General features: G+C 42.1%; 1 protein-coding gene across 2 annotated transcripts in view; it reads left to right on the top strand.

The window, feature by feature from the left end:
- Positions 1-20166, top strand: part of LOC124802547 (tetratricopeptide repeat protein 21B-like) — a 275934-nt gene that overhangs the window by 53722 nt on the left and 202046 nt on the right. For both annotated transcript variants that reach the window (XM_047263411.1, XM_047263410.1), the window contains exon 4: positions 2080-2325. In XM_047263411.1, coding sequence (XP_047119367.1) covers positions 2080-2325 — 246 coding nt within the window. The remainder of the gene's footprint in view (positions 1-2079; positions 2326-20166) is intronic.

The raw sequence follows: 20166 nt of genomic DNA, 5'->3' as shown, positions 1-20166 counted from the left end.
GTGCAGGTTGTGGGGGGAGTAGCGACGCCATCTGTGCGTTCACGCACTCAACAGGTCAGTCTGCATCAAGCCGTGGTCGAGTGAACGTCGTACCTGCGCTAGTTTAGTTTTTGTGGCAGTTTGAAATGTGTGCTGCAATAGAAAACCCCGCCAAATGTGAAGTGCGTGCTGTCGTAAGGTTTTTTACAGCCAAAGGATATTCTGCAGCAGCTATTCATCGTGAGCTTTGTGCCGTGTACGGACCAAGAGTTATGAGTGAAGGAGTTGTCCGTGAATGGGTACGTTTATTTAAAAGTGGACGAGAAAACGTTCATGATGAAGAGAGGAGTGGTAGACCATCATTGGTGACTGACGAACTCGTTCAGACAGTTGATGCAAAAGTTTGAAAATCGACGTTTCTCAATGTCGTAGTTGTCTACTGGTTTTCCACAGATTTCTAAGACTCTCTTGTACGATATAGTGACAGCAAGATTGTGTTACCGTAAGTTCTGTGCACGATGGGTGCCCAAAATTCTTACCGACCACCACAAAACTCAAAGAATGGCCTCTGCATTAGACTTTCTGTCACGTTATGAGGACGAAGGAGAACCATTGTTAAACAGAATCGCGACCGGTGACGAAACCTGGATTAAGTACGTGAACCCTGAGACAAAAGAACAATCAAAGATGTGGGCACATTCAAATTCGCCTACCAAACCAAGAAAAGCCTCGAAAGATTTTTCTGCCAGAAAACTGATGGCAACGGTGTTTTGGGATGCCAAAGGGGTGTTGTTGGTTGAATTCATGGAACGCGGTACGACCATTAATCAAGACGTGTACTGTGAAACAATAAAAAAGTTACGACGGGCTATACAGAACAAACGCTGTGGTATGCTGACTTCCGGTATCGTTTTTTTGCACGATAACGCCCGTCCTCACTCTGCTCGCAGAACAACGGCCCTTCTTGAGTCCTTCAAGTGGGACGTTATCAACCATCCACCTTACAGCCCAGACCTGGCGCCAAGTGATTATCACCTCTTCATGCATTTGAAGAAATGGCTCGGGTCATAGCGGTTTGATGATGACGAAGAGCTCAAAGATGCGGTCACAGGCTGGCTCCAGGCACAAGCGGGTGATTTTTATGCAGAAGAAATTTCAAAGCTTGTGAAGAGATACGATAAGTGCCTCAATCGCTATGGAGACTATGTAGAAAAATAGTGCAAAGATGTAGTTGTAAGATGTATATATTAAAATATTTTTATTTAACTTGGTGTATTTTTTTAAATCAACCGGAGGTTACTTTCTGAACGGCCCTCGTATATTTTGTTATCAGATATGAAGGAGAACAGGAAATTGGCAGCAGGCAGTTAGCTGAAGAATTCTGATAGCCGAGTTATTATGCAAGAATGTGTACCTCTGTTCTTCAAGGAAAAAGTACAAATGAGAAGATAGTTAACTGTTTTAAGGCCTCAATGTTGCTATTGTATGTAGCAAGTCAGATCATGGCCGAATAGGTTAGGAATACCATTGTGGAGCATGTGTAGGGGGCAGGTGTTAAGATGACACAGTGTAGAGAGAGCCATAGAGAAATAAAAGATAGGGAAGGTTTGACATACAATTGTTTAGGATGGATTAAGGGATGTAAGAACAGTCACACAAATTAGTAGGAATTGCAGCAAGGGATGACTGATTAGAATAATTAAACAATGGAGAAAACAGTGAAAAGTATGAAGACAAGAGGTAAAGAACAGAAATCTTGAAACATACAAAAGAAATAGTAATAAAAAAAAGATGCTCAGTGAAGAAGCAGCATAGTACTTAAGCACAAAATCGATGGAAAAAAAAACACCTAAAACTGATGAATTAAATTAAGATAACAGCAAGTAATGATAGAAGGGGAAGTAATGATGATACATAGATATTATGAATTGAATTAAGATAACAGTAAAAAATTGTAGAAAATAAATGAAAGAGAAAGGAGGTAAAAGAGATAGCTAGGTTTTTAAATGTTTGACCTGTAATACCATAACACAAATCATGTATTTAAATCAAGCAAATATCAATATACCACTTTTTGTCTCTAGTTTCATATGTTTTTAGGCTTTGGATCATGAGGGTGGGCAACACACAGAGGCGATACTGGGCAAAGCAACCTTCCTGCATTTGCGTCGGGAGTCTGAAGCAGCTGCAACCCTTTTGGATCGTTTGGTGATTCGAGATTCTTTGCCAGCACTTATTGAACGGACTCGTTGTCAGTTAGCCCTCTATGATTGGGAGCAATGCCTGGAGTCTGCAGATCGTGCCCTCAGTGCTGATGCTGGATGTCTACAGGCTCTTGAACACAAGGTATTTGCAACTTGATCTGGAGATCTGTGTTATTACTTTATTTATAAACTAGAACAGAGTGTATGAGACTAGTTGATTTCACATTGAAAATACTTAGTATTTGTATTACTCACACTCACAATTCCTCTTTGATTATTCTGTCTTGTTTTCCAAGTTTCTTATGAATGTCTATAATACACATGATGCACAGTCCATGATGGAATAAAGACAGTATTATGTAACGGATAGGCTGTCACCATATAGAGGAGACATTTGAGCTTTTGTCCACAAGGCCTTCTTCTAAAGTGGGAAACACACACACTTTCACACAAGCACAACTGCCTCTCGAACACACACACACACACACACACACACACACACACACACACACACACACACACACACACACACACACACACGCACGCACGCTCGCACGCACACATTATGACTGTCTCTGGGCACTGGGTCTAGTCTCAGTGGTCAGAAACAGTGGTAATATGTGTATGAGTAGTGTGTGTGTGTGTGTGTGTGTGTGTGTGTGTGTGTGTGTGTGTGTGTGTGTGTGTTTCCTGCTTCAGAAGAAGGCTTTGTGGTTGAAAGCTCAAATGTATAGCAGTCTTTTTATTGTGCCTGTCTACAACTCAACCTCTCCTCTACATGGTGAGTGGCAATCTTGCCTTTCCATAACACTCTCTTTGTAGAAAACACATAAGCTTCATCCATCCCACAGCTTTCAACAAATTAATACAGTAAGCGGTAAATGGATCAACACCAACATGAGATCATACTTCTTCTGTAACAGCTAAAAGGAAAATTATTTTTCATTATGAAATGGACAAAGGGTAGCTGTAATGGAACTCCTATACACCATACAGAACAGCAAAATACCTTAAAGAAATATTCTGATTTGTTTTATAATCAGTTTTCAAACAAACATTGCACAGGAGAGAGAATTCATTTGTGTAAAGCTATAAAAAGACCTCATTGGCTAAAAAACGATCATTATAGTGCTAAAATAGCGTGTAGCATTTTACCCCTATAGTGGCGACTGAATGAGAGACATGATGTTGATTATTATGTAGACATGATGTTGATTATTATGAGGGTTGGAACTTTAATAGTGGCAACTATTTATTTACAGCTCGTACAAAATAGATACGTGTTTCAAAGTTTTACTGACCTTCAAAGTAGTCACCACCATTGAGTATAACCTATTGCCAGCGATGTGGAAGCCGTAGGATACTCTTAGCAGTGCCAGTTGTGTTGACAGTTCGAGTGGTGCAGTCTATTGCCCGACAAATCTGTAGCAGTTGTTGGGCAATAAACCGTGCCACTCTAACTGTCAACACAACTGGCACTGCTAAGAGTATCCTACGGCTTCCACATCGCTGGCAATAGGTTATACTCAATGGTGGTGACTACTTTGAAGGTCAGTAAAACTTTGAAACACGTATCTATTTTGTACGAGCTGTAAAAAAATAGTTGCCACTATTAAAGTTCCAACCCTCCTATGTAGTAGAATATGAGCTCAGTGAGCCATCTGATTATACAGTATAAAATATGCAATTTCCACACTGCATCTGATGTGTAACTAGGAATATATTAATATGGAAAGGGATAATTTATCAAAGATTATACTTAAACAATTATGTCTTTGATTTATGTCCAGCATGTTAATCCACAAGGCTTATGAAAGTATACACATCCTAGCATGGCAGTCAGTAATTGTGAGTGCAAGACCACTTGATTGTTGACCATTTGTGGCAATTTATAACAGACAAAGATTTGGATAGGAAGTTGGTTGTTGTGAAGTTGACAGGAAGGAAATGAAAATTGCCATTTTACATCAATTTTGTGTATGAACTACAGAACTTTGTTTAAGTTCATCAGTGTAGCTGGGGATGAGCATACAAGGGTAAATGCAATACAAAGCCTTGAATAACAGTCAGCACAGGCTAAATCACAATCAGAATAATAATATTTCAAGGAAGCCCAAGTCTATAGCATAAGTGCAAAAAGCAAAAACCAACCAAAGAGATGTTCAGATGGAAACATAATCTTTAGAATTTTGTTCTTGTGGGGACCCATAGGCTCAATAAGTTTTGAGAGAGAAAACTTGGTCCAAACAGGCTGTAATGTTTGGGTTTGTGACTACGTTGTCAACTATAAATTCTGATGTTTCAGCGTCTATTGCAAGACGCTTTCCTCAGGGTGTATTGCTAACTGCTGAGTGAGCTAGTTTGATTACTTATATACTATGGAGGAGTGCTGTCATTGGATATGAGGGTGAGGAGGAAGGAGTTTAGGTGTTCTTTTACTGGTCTTCGCATTGTGTCTTGTCATTGGCAGAAATAGACATTTTCCATTGGAGTGTCCATTATTGCTTGCCATTTGTTGAAATTGCCAAATAGGAAAATGAGCAGTGACTGCAGTGTAGTGCTGTTTACTAACTGCCTAGTATCGGGTGGGGTGCGCCAGCACTCTGTGTACTCTCTGCTGCTGTGGCCCACTGTGCGCCTATTCTTTGCGAGGACTGTCCTTCCGCAAAGCTGTCATTGCTGGCAGCCAAGGCGCTGTGAGTCAGTACCCGACTTCTCTATTCATATTGCTGGATCACTTGGCTATTTCTATAGCCTCTCTTATCTTCCTCCTCAAGCGAAATGGCTGTTTAGCCAGTACACAGGCCTCTCAAAATTCAGTCTTCATCTTGCACTGTTCCTGTTGTTCTGCCATCGCTGATTTATTGTATTGTTTGAGATGGATATATCTCTCGTGTTCAAATAAACTTGTGCTTGTTAGATGCCCAGTCTCGCCTGCATATATTTATTGTTAGTGCTATTAGCTAATTTGAACTGTTAGTCATTCTCGAGCACCTGATATACCTCCACAAAAATGGTGGCATTGGTTTGTACGTGGTCTGTCTACATGACACATCTTGTGTACATATATACTTCATAGAAAAGTTAACTTATTGTCACAAGTGTCATGCTTCACATGACATTGACTATATAGACACCTGTGAAGGCACATGTTGCTTCCATGTGCATGTGTAGCACAAATATAATCCAATAGTGCAGTAGATTACATCCATTAGTAATACGCATACAGAAAGCTGCTATATTGTAACATAGGCACAAAGCAGCCGAAGATGCTTAGAGCGATGTCCACGAATAGTTGATAGTACTGTGTAAGCCTGTGGTGTAGTATTTAGTGGCACATTATATCATTTAGTGTGTGAAGCAGAGCAGCAGAATACAAATCGATAGAATACATGGTATGATAACAAAATAATTGTATGTACATTATATTCACTATATATTACAGTTTGACAAGGTATCTGCCAGAGGTTATGTCGACCCTCCTAATGGGGCATGCCAGATGGTACGTAAAATGAAACACCAGTGAAATATTTAAAAAAGCTTACTTGATCTTTAAAAGAAATTAAAGATTCAAACATCATGTGTTATGTTCAAAACAGTAACAGATTATGTACACAAAGGGGACAATTTCTCTTAGTGCCATAATGCAACAGAGTGGGTTTCTTATCTGTTTAAATGGTGTGTAGTCCTACTGCTCAAAAATCGTTATTCAGCTAAAACTGTTTGAGTCTCCTCCCAGCTACTGCCAATGGTGGAAACATCTCTGGAAAGCCTCTTTTGGTGTGATGCGCAGCTGCTCCTTCGAATTCTGCATAATGTCTTCCCTGTTCTGGAATCTAGTCCCTTTCAGAGTCTTTTTCAGTTTAGAGAAAGCCAGAAGTCACTCGGTGCTAGGACAAGGTAATAGTGATGCTAGCAAACCACAGCCGTGTTGTGGTTGGTCAAAAAACTGTGAATTAATTGACAACGATGAGTGGGTGTGTTATGTTGGTGAAGGTGTCAACTGCCTGGTGCCCACAAGTCTGGCCATTTGTGTGTCGCTGCTCCCTGAAGTACTCCTTATTGACATTAGTACCTTCTGGGATGTACTTGTGATTACTATGCCACTGAAGTCAAGAATTTTTCTTGACTTCTTCTTGGTCCAATGTCCTTGACTTTGATTTGTTGTGGCCTCCTAGAACATATTCTGAGCTCAAACATAATGAGGTGTTTTCAACAGAGTGCCCTCCTCCATGCCAACCTGCATGGATTCTGAAATCATCAATCACGTGAAACCCAACTACGACTTTTCCCACATGACATACTGAAAGCTTTTGATCAAGGCTTTGATCAAGGCAATCAGGTAGATGCAGTATTTCTCAATTTTCAAAAAGCGTTTGACTCAGTACCACACCTGTGCTTATTGTCAAAAGTACAATCATTAGTGACTGGATTGAGAACTTTTTTGGTAGAGAGGACGCAGCATGTTGTCTTGGATGGAGAGTCCTCGTCAGATGTAGAAGTTATGTCATGTCTGCCTCAGGGAAGTGTGTTAGGCCCCTTGCTGTTCATGTTGTATATTAATGGTGTTGCAGACAATATTAATAGTAACAGACTTTTTGCAGGTGATACAGTTATCTGCGGTGAAGTACTGACAGAAAGCTACATAAATATTCAGCCAGATCTTGATAAGATTTCAAAGTGGTGCAAATATTGGACACTTGCTTTAAATGATGAGAAATGTAAAATTGCGCACTTCACAATACGAAAAAATGTAGTATCCATATGACTATAATACAGTGAGTCACTGAGCCAACTCATACAAATACCTGGGTTTAACACTTTGCAGGGATATGAAAGGGAATGATCACATAGGCTGAGTTGTTGGTGAAGCAGGTGGTAGGTTTTGCATTATTTGTGGAATACTGGAGAAGTGCAATCAGTCAACAAAGGAGATTGCTTATAAATCACTCATGCAACTTGTTGTAGAACATTGCTCAAGTGTGTTGGACCTGTACCAAATAGGACTAACAGGGGGTATTGAACATATACAGAGGGGGGCAACACGAATAGTCACTAGTTTGTTTGATCCATGGGAGAGTGTCGCTCAGATACTGTAGGGTCTGAACTGGAAGGCTCTTGAAACAGACACAAACTGTGCTGAGAAACTACCTTAACAAGCTCTAGGAATATGCTACAACCCCCTATGTATCGCTCGCATAGGGATCGTGAGGATAAGATTATAATAATTACTGCACATGCAGAGGCATTATAACAACCATTTTTCCCACACTTCATATGTGAATGGAACGGGAAGAAACCCTAATAAGTAATACAATGGGACATACCCTCTGCCATACACCTCATAGTGGTTTGCAGAGTATAGATAGAGATGTTAAAGTTAAAATGCTAATAAAAATATGGGCATCCAGAATTTAAAATATTACACCATGATCAAGTAGGACCTGATAATTTATCCCACCTGATTATGCTGTAACTGCTTAACTTTTGGAAGCCTGTATTTTTATTAGCATTTTAACATTAATTTAGCTCTGTTATCTTTACCAATAATCAAAATACCATCTTCCCTCAAATATTTAGTCATTTGGATTTTAAGGAATTATAAGTTAATGATTCAGAAATGTTCACACTCTCTAACAGCCTCCCATCCCTAATGATGAACATGATAATGATTTATGGTGGAGGGCTCTAAACAGCTAGGTCATCAGTGGCTAATGATGAAAGTAATAACATAAATGACAGTAATGACAGTAAAATCCAGTTACAGCAAAAATCACTGACGAGTGTAATGACAATGAATAATACTGACAAAGGTAGTACATATGTGACATGCCTGTAGGTAGTTTCTAAAGTCTAACATTGTTGTGCGAATTTATATTAATTAAATGTAATGTTCTATGTGAAGTTTATATACAATGAAACCCTGATTAAAACATAACAGGAAATATGTGTGATTTTAAGTACTCTGTTTAGTTATTCGATGAAAAATATATCAACAATAACATGAGATGTAAGATGCGTGATACTGTAATGATGATCCACTAAAAATCCTGCATGACCTGCACATCTACCATTACATTTAAATTCATCCAAAATAAACCCTGAAAATATCCTGCTAATATGAGAATGGCAACAAGATCGCTGAAAGCCTGATCAGTTAACACATTAAGGGCGGTTCAGTGTCAAGATTGTGCAAGAGCAAGAATCCAGTACTGTACAGAAGTAGTTCCATTTTGCTAAATGCTCACATGGAATATTGTCGTATATACTGAAGTTACACAATGCCATTTATCCATTACCAGAATTTCATTTTAAAACCACAATGTCCACAACTGCATTTCAAGAATGATACATAGTGAAAATGAAAGCATACTTATATCATATGAGTGACATGACAGTTGTCAAAGCTAACTAGGAATTCACTTCACATAGATATTTACTACAAAATAAAATCAAACGAAAGCGCTGGCAGGTCGATAGACACACAAACAAACACAAACATACACACAAAATTCAAGCTTTCGCAACAAACTGTTGCCTCATCAGGAAAGAGGGAAGGGGAGGGGAAGACGAAAGGAAGTGGGTTTTAAGGGAGAGGGTAAGGAGTCATCCCAATCCCGGGAGCGGAAAGACTTACCTTAGGGGGAAAAAAGGACAGGTATACACTCGCACACACGCACATATCCATCCACACATACAGACACAAGCAGACGTATTTAAAGACAAAGAGTTTGGGCAGAGATGTCAGTCGAGGCAGAAGTGTAGAGGCAAAGAAGTTGTTGAAAGACAGGTGAGGTATGAGTGGCGGCAACTTGAAATTAGCGGAGATTGAGGCCTGGCGGATGACGAGAAGAGAGGATATACTGAAGGGCAAGTTCCCATCTCCGGAGTTCGGATAGGTTGGTGTTGGTGGGAAGTATCCAGATAACCCGGACGGTGTAACACTGTGCCAAGATGTGCTGGCTGTGCACCAAGGCATGTTTAGCCACAGGGTGACCTCATTACCAACAAACACTATCTGCCTGTGTCCATTCATGCGAATGGACAGTTTGTTGCTGGTCATTCCCACATAGAATGCATCACAGTGTAGGCAGGTCAGTTGGTAAATCACATGGGTGCTTTCACATGTGGCTCTGCCTTTGATCGTGTACACCTTCCGGGTTACAGGACTGGAGTAGGTGGTGGTGGGAGGGTGCATGGGACAGGTTTTGCATCGGGGGCGGTTACAAGGATAGGAGCCAGAGGGTAGGGAAGGTGGTTTGGGGATTTCATAGGGATGAACTAACAGGTTACGAAGGTTAGGTGGATGGCAGAAAGACACTCTTGGCGGAGTGGGGAGGATTTCATGAAGGATGGATCTCATTTCAGGGCAGGATTTGAGGTTAGTTCATCCCTATGAAATCCCCAAACCACCTTCCCTACCCTCTGGCTCCTATCCTTGTAACCGCCCCCTATGCAAAACCTGTCCCATGCACCCTCCCACCACCACCTACTCCAGTCCTGTAACCCGGAAGGTGTACACGATCAAAGGCAGAGCCACATGTGAAAGCACCCACGTGATTTACCAACTGACCTGCCTACACTGTGATGCATTCTATGTGGGAATGACCAGCAACAAACTGTCCATTCGCATGAATGGACACAGGCAGACAGTGTTTGTTGGTAATGAGGATCACCCTGTGGCTAAACATGCCTTGGTGCACAGCCAGCACATCTTGGCACAGTGTTACACCGTCCGGGTTATCTGGATACTTCCCACCAACACCAACCTATCCGAACTCCGGAGATGGGAACTTGCCCTTCAGTATATCCTCTCTTCTCGTCATCCGCCAGGCCTCAATCTCCGCTAATTTCAAGTTGCCGCCACTCATACCTCACCTGTCTTTCAACAACTTCTTTGCCTCTTTACTTCCGCCTCAACTGACATCTCTGCCCAAACTCTTTGCCTTTACAAATGTCTGCTTGTGTCTGTGTATGTGTGGATGGATATGTGCGTGTGTGCGAGTGTATACCTGTCCTTTTTTCCCCCTAAGGGAAGTCTTTCCGCTCCCGGGATTGGAATGACTCCTTACCCTCTCCCTTAAAACCCACTTCCTTTCGTCTTCCCCTCTCCTTCCCTCTTTCCTGATGAGGCAACAGTTTGTTGCGAAAGCTTGAATTTTGTGTGTATGTTTGTGTTTGTTTGTGTGTCTATCGACCTGCCAGCGCTTTCGTTCGGTAAGTCACCTCATCTTTGTTTTTATATATAATTTTTCCCACGTGGAATGTTTCCTTCTATTATACAAAATAAAATCATGTTTACAGTGCTATCAAATCAAGAACCAGTACACCTTCAGTGTAAAACATCAAGAACCACATCTAACACCATATGTCAACACCAACAACAAACACCTGTGTGACAAAATCAGCAATTAGGGTGATGCCATTACTGTTAGCACATTATCAGTTGTTTAAACAAACTTAGTGCTTACAACAGGTTCAGGTCAAATGCCTTAAAATTTTTTACGTGTCAGTAATGGTTGGTCCTTACAATAAAATAATTGTATGTAATGTTAGTAAGATAAAGAAAAGGATACTGCTACTCATCATTTAGCGGGTTTGCTGAGTCGCAGATAGCCACAACAAAAAGGCTGCGAAACAAAGCTATCAACCAAACAGGTCTTCATCTGAATTAGCCCACATACCCACTCACTCATGCAAATGCAACTCACACACACAAACATAACCACAGTCTCTGGCTGGCAAGGTCAGACTGCAAGCAGCAGCACATGATGGGAGAAGCAAACTGGTTGGTTGGGGTATGGAGGAGGATGGGGTGGGGGGGAGGGACAGCAGGGTAGGGGTTGGGGAGGGTAAAGTGCTGCTTGTGGGAGCGTACAGGGATGAGGTGAGGAGAGGGTGGTGCAGTTGGAAGGTTACGGCCAGCGAAAAATGAGAGTTACTTCTAAGTAAGAAGACTGTGACTGCGTTGGTGGAATAAGAGAGGTGTGTAGTGCTGTAATGGGAACATGGAAGGGGCTAGATGGGTAAAGGACAATGATTAACGAAGGTTTCGGCCAGGAGGATTACGGGAATGTAGGATACATTGTAGGGATAGTTCCCACCTGCGCAGTTCAGAAAAGCTGGTATTGGTGGGAAGGATACAGATGCCACAGGGTGTGAAGCAGTCATGAAATTAAAACATTGTGTTGGTAGGGTGTATACAACCCAGGACAACTGGGAGATAGGGGAAAACTCGGGTGAAAACCAGCAAAAACCCAGGAATTTTTTAAAATTCTGGGAATTTTTCATTGTTTTAGTTTTCAGTTAAAATTTTGTAACTTTGACTGGCAAGAACCAATACTTTAACAAAGAATCAAAGGATATTCCTGTATCCCGCTACTGCAGAATAATACTGCAGCAATAAAACATGAATGAGGGGGGGGGGGGGGGGGGGAAAAAGGAGATGCGCCATATGCAACAACAAAATACAGTGCTCATACAAGCATCTGCCAACAGCAAAATGTGTCAAAGGCTTTAGGAAGATATGCAGTGTTTCATAACAATAAACTGCCTCCGATGTGCGTGATCTCACAAATGCTTACATTAGATTGGTTTGAGCAGTTGCGAGCGAGCTCATGTGCATGCGCGGTTGAGTCGCGTATGAGTAGTACCTTCTCCCACTTCTTGCTACAGAAATTTGGCTGTGAGCTGTATAAACAGTAGCAGCAAGCAGCCAGATGCACCTGGAAAACGCATTGTATGAACACATAATAACGCCCAACCGGAGAATAAATGTGGGATGACTAAACTGGTGATTGTGGCATGGTTAGTGAAGTTAACCAGAGAATGAGTCTTGACACAGGCAAGAATAGTTACAGAATGAATTATGACTAGATGGTTTGTTAGAATGAGGAAGGAGAAGAAATGGGGACATCACACAAATTGTGGAAGAATATGACAATTCCAAATTTATATAAAAATTTCGTACTACTACTTTTCGATCTCGTGTTTCAGAAGCTAGAGCACATGAATGAAATGTGAAACTATTTTCTAATATAAAACTTTTTACTTGTAGTAGGCCTAACAGGCATTTGACATTGGTACTTCATGAATTGTATTCTGTCATGTTATAAAAATGACCATTTGTGCCAACACAGTCTCATTTATTTGGTGTATGTTACAGTTGCTGCTATGTTAGCTGGGACTGTTTCATTTTATCTAGCAGACATTGACAAAATACACATAATCAGATCGGGAAACCACATTTTGTTTTTTCATGTAGCAAAACGTTTGATGAACCTTGATGAGGTAATAGATACTTTCCCAGAAAGGGAAGCACACTGTTTGTGTGTTCACGCTACTTAACAGCGATGTTGCCATTGGTTGACTACATCACGTGTCCTATGCTCTGAATATCCGCTGTCATCGGCTGGTGAGATAGCGTGACATGAGCTATGACGGGCTTACAAAAGTGCATCGCAATCTCGATTTCAATGTGTCGGAAAGTCAATTAGTAGCTCTTGTAGAAGCAGCAGCTCATCAGAGTAATGTGAGTTGGTGCAGCTTCTCATAAGAAGCAACCTATTTTACATTTTGTCAGTGTCTTTAAGCTTCAACTCCTTTATTTCTTGTGTTTCTGTGTATGTGTGAGGCCATCTTTAGTGTGGATAGAACCTGTGATTGCTGTGTTCACATGAGAGCAGAGTTAGTGACCCTTCACTCACAGCTCCAATTGTTGTGGGCTTTGGTCACACAGTTTGAGGCTGTTGCCAATGATCATCGCTATGGGAGGCCGGACTGTCAATCCGAGGGATGTCCAGCATAGCCCATGTGTCCCCTGATCGGTCCACTACTGTCTGCACTGGAGTTGGTCCTTCACCCACGGTTGAGTGGGAGGTCATTCTGAGGTGTGACTGGTAACGAATGACTTTCCGGGGGCCGATCGGAGGGCTCCCCTGTTCCTCTAATGACCACGTTTCAGGCCCTGTCTGTGGCTGGTGATGTCCCTGAGCCAGGTGGAGTCTCTCGGCCTGCAGGGTCTGGGAATTCACAGAGGGTGAGAGTACTGTTAGTTGGGAGATCCAACATTAGGCACATAATGGGCCCCCTTAGGGGTAGTGGAAGGAGGGGAGGGAATCTAGTGCCTACCAGAAGGAGTCATTCCAGAAGTTGAATGGGTTCTTCCAGATGCCATGAAGAGCAGAGGGTGCAGCCAGCTGCAGGTAGTGGCTCATGTCGGTACTAATGATGTGTAATGCTTTGAGTTGGAAGAGATTCTCTCTGGTTTTGGGCAGCTAGCTGAAGTATTAAAGACTACCAGTCTTGCTTGCAAGATGAGGCGGGAGTTGGCCATCTGTAGCATTGTTGACAGAACTTACTGTCGTCCTTCAGTACAGAGCCAAGTGAAGGATCTTAAATCAGAGCCTCAGATGGTTCTGTGCAGATTCCTCAACTTGCACCATAGGGTGTTGGGCTTCTGAGACCGCTAGAGGCAGGAAGCAGCTACATGGGTGCTGGGGGCTGCATGGAGGGGACAGGCAGCTCTTTTAGGTTAGAGGGTCTCAGGAAAGTGCAGGACATGCTTCAGTTTCAAAAAGTTGGAAGGTGCACATATCGTGAGTGAACTGGTACTAATATAAACAGACCTTCAATATTCAATACTTTTATTCAAATTTAAATTTATATACTTCTCTTTCTTATTACCACCCTTGTGAATAGAGCTTGGTATGACACTACTGGTTCTGGATTGCCCCTCTTCTGCTCACGCAAATTGTTCTTGTCTGCTTCGATCCTCTATATGCAGGATTCTTGGCACGTCACGGAGAGGTGAACAGACAGGTATCATCACCATGAAAGTGCGAATAAACTTTACTATCTCAACAACTTTCTTTAATACTTTTTAATGCACAGTTGGAATACACACTTCTGAACAATGCCAATGCGGCAGAACTTGTCACACGTCAACCTGCTACCACTTAACAGACACAGACAGATGAATCTAAAGCAATTAAAAAATTGAAGAGTGTCTCTCTGCCTCTTTTGTTTCTGTGCCAATGTTATATATGGTACAAAATTATTATTATTTATATATGTATATATTCGGATCATTATATGGTAAGAGAGAAATAAAGGCAATGCTTACCCTTCTATAGATCCATAGGGAAGATAAAATGTCTGCAAAGATACAATGTTTCCAAATTGAAGGAGAATGGAGTATCCGAAAAGTATGAAACAGAACTGCAGAAGAATGTGAGACTAAACAAAGCCAAGCTCTGGAAAGCATCAAAGGGAAGTGGAGTATGATTAAAGAGGCTCTACAAGGAACTGCAGAAGAAGTTTTAAGCTTAGAAGAAAAGGTGAAAAGGGCAGGATGGTACGATGAAGATTGTAAAAAAGGCAGTGGAAGAGAGAAATAGGGCTAGGAAGAAAATTATAAACAGGACAACAAGATCTAATGCAGAAGAATTCATGAAGAAAAGGAAAGAGGCAGATAGGATTTGCAGAAGAAAGAAACAAGAATTGAGAGCAGATGGATTAAGGAGCTAGAAGAAGAATATAATGATCAAGAAGTAAGAAAATTCTACAGGAGAGTTCAGGAACTAAAGAAAGGCTTCCAACCACGTATGGTATTCTGCAGAGATAAAGAAGGAAATTTTATAGGAGGAGAAGAACAGGTTCTAGACCGATAAGCCGAATATTTCAGTGAGCTGCTGAATGTCACTACAGAAAGAGAAGTTCTGGAAGAAAATGAAAGAGAGGGTGACCAACCGTGGCAGAATGTTAGTCAGGATGTAAGACCTGTACCTATGCCAACAATAGAGGAAGTTAGGAAGGCAATTAAAAGCCTAAGGAATAATAAGTCTCCAGGTAACGACAACATTTCAGCAGAGATGATCAAGGGTGGAGGTGAACATACAACAAGATTGGTACATCAGCTGATAGTGGAAATATGTGAAAAGGAAGAGATGCCAGAGCAGTGAAACAAGCCCATTATGTGCCCCATTCATAAGAAGAAGGACAAAGCAAACTTCGAAAATTATCACAGTATTGCTTTAGTCTACGTGATGTGCAAAGTATTAGCCAAAGTCATTGCTATGAGACTTGCACCAATTACAGAAGAAATACTCGGAGACCACCAGTGTGGTTTTTGACGGGGCGGGTCAACAAGTGACCAGATCTTTATTATAAGGCAAATAATGGAAAAGTGTTATGAATATAATGTGGATGTACACCAACTTTTTGTAGACTTTAAACAGGCCTATGATAGTGTTAAAAGGAAAAAGCTATATGACACCTTAATGGAGATGGAATTCCAAAGCAAACTTATCAGGCTGGTACAAACGACCCTCACCAGCACAAAATGCCAGGTAAAAGTAGAAGGAAAACTTTCTAAAGGATTTGAGGTCAACCAAGGGTTAAGACAGGGTGATGTATTATCCACACTACTCTTCAACATAGTGTTGGAGAGAGTGATGTAACATAGTATTGGAGAGAGTGATGTGAAGGATGGAGATTGATAACCGAGGTAGCACTCTGTTTATCCATATGCACCAAAATCTAGCTTATGCTGTCTAGAAGTTTGAAAGAAATGGGAGAAGGATTTGGCAGACTGGAAAACGAGGCAGAACAGTTGGGACATAAGTAAACAAAACAAAAACACAGTATCTCTTTGCTTGCAGAAAAAATGCTGTTGTTAAAGAGAAATATATTAAGTTGAACAGAGGCAATTATGAGAGATGTGAGAAGTTCCAATATCTGGTAGTGCTGGTTACAGATGATAGCAGAATAAGAGAAGAAATAAAATCTAGTATTTCTGCAGGAAATAGAGCTTACTGGGCCCTGATCAAGATCCTTCAGTCATGTATCCTGAGCAGAAAATTGAAGATGACTGTCTATCGAACAGTCATAAGACTGGTGGTAATGTATGGCTCAGAAACATGGACATTGACTGTAGCAGAAGATCTCTTGAGAAGAGGAGAGAGGAAAATATTAAGAAAGATTTTTGGAGCCGTGTATGAGGTGGGGAAATGGAGGATAAGGAGAAACAAGGAATTGGAAGAACTGTATAGAAATCCTGACTTGGTGACTGAAATTGTTGATTGAGACGGCTGGGCCACGTAGAACGAATGTTGGAGGATCAAGCTGTCAGGAAATCCAGCTGGCAAATGGAGCAAAGGGAGACCCCAGAAACGATGGCTGGGGGATGTGGAAAATGATTTGAGAAAGATTGGAGTCAGGAGATGGAGGAAACGAGTGGAAAATCGTCTGGACTGGGCTGTCATCATCAGAGAGGCCAAGGTCCTACATGGGCTGTAGCGCCAAGGACTAAGTAAGTATATTTTATATGTATAGAAAGAAAAGAATGAGAGAGAAAAGAAAAGAAAGAAAAAATAATAATAATATTTTCCATTATAATAGGAACAATCAATATTGTAGATGCAAACTGTAACACCATGTTGGAAAAGAACCAGAGCTGGAAGCGATAATAGAAAACACTGAATCTCAAACTGTTGTATTTACAGAAAGCTGCCAAAGGCTGGAAATAATTTCAGACAAAATTTTTACTAAGGACATAACTGTGTTCAGAAAGGATACATTAAATATTATTGGTGGTGGAGTGTTTGTTTATTGCTGTCAGAAGTAGTTTACCTTGTAGTGTAATTGAAGTAGATGGTTCCTGTGAGTTAGTACGGTTAGAGGTTATACACGATGACTCGAATAAATTAATTACTTGTTCCTTTTACCGAACTCTCAACTCAGATGATACAGTTGTTGAACACTTCAAAGAAAACTCGAGCGTCGTTTGAAATAGGTACCCCTCTCATAGAATTGACAAATGCAGTCTGGCAGTGCTCCTTCTTGGGTGACATGTGCAGACCCTTCTCCATTTGCTGATGCCATCCCCCTCTTGCCCTCACTCCCGGCCCTCTCAGCATTATGCCCCCAGCGCAGTCGTGTGGCAGGGACACCCACCGAGGTCGTCGCGGCCCTTTGGGCGGCATGTGATGTCGGTGCAGACATCAAAAGGGTTGGAGCGCTGCCATCATAATCAGCTCCACCCGTGTGCCCCCGCAGGACTCGCGCCGCTGCTGCCTCCTCCCCTACCTCCTTCGGGTACAGACATGGTCCCCAATCCTCCTCCCCCACCCCCGGTTGCCATCTCTCTGCGGGCCTGCTGCCGGCCCTCCCCGCCCCCGTGTGGATTGGCAGCTCCCTTCCTCGCCCTGGACTCTGGGTCAGCCGTCACGGAAACCTTGGGCGTCCCTTCCTCCCCACCAATGGTGGTTGATTAGCCTGGCTCTTCTTCCCACTGCCGGGGGCATTTCCGTGCCTAAGCGCAAGTTTCAGGGGGGCGGGATCTGGTACCGCATGCCGCGGAATTTGAATCCGCACCGGATGGCGTGGATGTCGAAGACCCCTAGGGGTTCTGCACCATTGTGCCGTAAGCTGTGGTGGTGCGCTCCTCCTGGCCCACATTTAGTGTGAGGGTGCCACAATGGAACACGTGGTCCCAGTGGCCAATAGTGGTGCCCCCGATCATGTATTTAAACACCTGCCTCTCACTCGGCCAGTCAGTCTAATCTTTGCGTGCGTCTCTTGACATATCGCCTCGACAACAGACAGTGTGTTTACCTTTCTTTATTTCCGTCACTAGTGGACGTCTTGGATTTGTTTGGTTGTCTCTGTCACCCCGTTACTTCTTGCGTGTTGTCGTCATAAGGTCTCGCTCTATCGTCCGTCGTCGTTTTGTGTCCGTCCTGTCTGTTCATTTGTTTGTTCACGGGCCACTCTCTGTTTCGTCCCACCGAGCTTTGTCGGCCACCCCGCGACCGTTACGGTTGTGGTTACAATAGTTGGGAAAACATACTTGACCTCTTGGCAACAAATAATCCTTACCAAGTCAGTAACATCACTATAACATCCAATACACCAAATTCAGAAAATGACATTCTTGTGAAACACATCTAGTTATTTATTCTCACGAAGTAATGAGTGCTATCGATAGGGGATGTCAAATGGATTCTATATTTTTAGGTGTTCAGAAGGCTAGTGATACCATTTCTCACAAACTACTTTGAATCAAAGTGTGTGCCTATTCTTAGTAATTGAGGGAAAGTCATCGAGGAAAATGGAAGTAATATCTGACGTTCCACCTACTGTTCTTGATCTACATAAAGAACTTAGGAGACAATCTTACCAGCATACTTAGATTGTTTCCATATTATGCTGTCATTTACCATCATGTGAAGTCATCAGATGATCAAAATAATTGAAAAATGATTTAGACAAGATATATGTGTGGTGCAAAATGTGGCAGTGACTCAAAATCATAAACAGTGTGAAGTCATCCACATGAGCACTAAAAAAAATCCACAAAATTTCAGTTACACAATAAATCACACAAATCTAAAGTCTGTAAACTCAACTAAAACTTAAGGATTAAAATTATGAATTACTTAAAGGGTGGCGCATGAAATGTGTTACCAGTTGTTTCATTCACAATTTACAACGCACATTAGATATCCTGCTGGGACCTCTACAGCAGTACCAGCAGAGCTTGGAAAAACAAATGAGTTATGAAATGACGTGTAATTCACGATACTGCCACTAGGAGACTAGTAAGCAGCAATGGCTGACAATGGAAGACTGACAACACAGCAACGATCGGCAATTGGGTTACTTTTTCATGAAACGAAAAGCCTTGTGACTCAGAGGTGTTTTCGACAACAGTTTAACACACTATGGGTCCCTTGCAAGAAGACCATCCACAGGTTGTACAATAAATTTGTACAGGAAGGAACAGTATAGGAAGCGAAGCAATCACGGCCTAAGCCTGTTTGTTCGCTGGAGAATATTGAAGCGGTACGAGTTTCTGTACAAACAAGTCCCGGAAAATCGTGTAGAAAGGCAGCAGTGCAACTGGGAATATCCAGACGCACCGTTCAACGCATTCTTTAAAGTGACCTCCATATGTACCCATACAAGATGACCTGTGCACAGAAGCTCACTGAAGAACACAAGCAGCAGACTCTACTGTTTGCTCAGTGGGCAGAGGATAGGGAAGAAACTCTCAACAACATTAGGTTTTCAGAGGAGGCGCATTTTCATTTAGATGGTGTGGTTAACAAACAAAATGTACACTTTTAGGCCACTGAAAACCCACAAGTGCTTCATGAACAACAACATTATGCTCCGAGGATTACAGCGTGGGCAGCAGTTTCCGGTCACGGACTGATTGGACCCTTTTTCTTTGAAAAAACTGTGAACAGCGAGCGTTATCTGAGCGTGCTTTGCGATAGCTTCATTCCACAGCTTCTTGCTACTGCCTTGCTCTTCAACACTCAGTGGTTCATGCAAGATGGAGCAAGGCCACATACTGCAAACACTGTGTTGGAGTTTTTACGCGTGCATTTCGACATGCGGATCATTTCACTCAGGTTTCCAGGTCGCTTCAATGGCGGACAAAATTGGCCTTCCCAATAGGTCAGACCTCAATCCATGTGACTTTTTTCTTTGAGTGTACCTAAAGGAAAAAATTTTCCACGAAACGTCCATGTGATTTAATGGAGCTCAGAAGACTTATTCTTCAAGCTTGCAGTGAGATTCGCTGATATGAAACTTCCTGGCAGATTAAAACTGTTTGCCCGACCGAGACTCGAACTCAGGACCTTTGGCTTTCGCGGGCAAGTGCTCTACCATCTGAGCTACCGAAGCACGACTCACGCCCGGAACTCACAGCTTTACTTCTGCCAGTATCTCGTCTCCTACCTTTCAAACCCTACCTTCCAAACCTTACAGAAGCTCTCCTGCAAACCTTGCAGAACTAGCACTCCTGAAAGAAAGGATATAGTGGAGACATGGCTTAGCCACAGCCTGGGGGATGTTTCCAGAATGAGAATTTCACTCTGCAGCGGAGTGTGCGCTGAAATGAAACTTCCTGGCAGATTAAAACTGGAAACATCCCCCAGGCTGTGGCAAAGCCATGTCTCTGCTATATCCT

The sequence above is a fragment of the Schistocerca piceifrons genome, chromosome 6, assembly GCF_021461385.2.
Source record: "Schistocerca piceifrons isolate TAMUIC-IGC-003096 chromosome 6, iqSchPice1.1, whole genome shotgun sequence".
Classification (NCBI taxonomy): Eukaryota; Metazoa; Arthropoda; class Insecta; order Orthoptera; family Acrididae; genus Schistocerca; species Schistocerca piceifrons.
The sequence above is the reverse complement of the archived record's forward strand: the minus strand, read 5'-3'. Positions and strand labels throughout refer to the sequence as shown.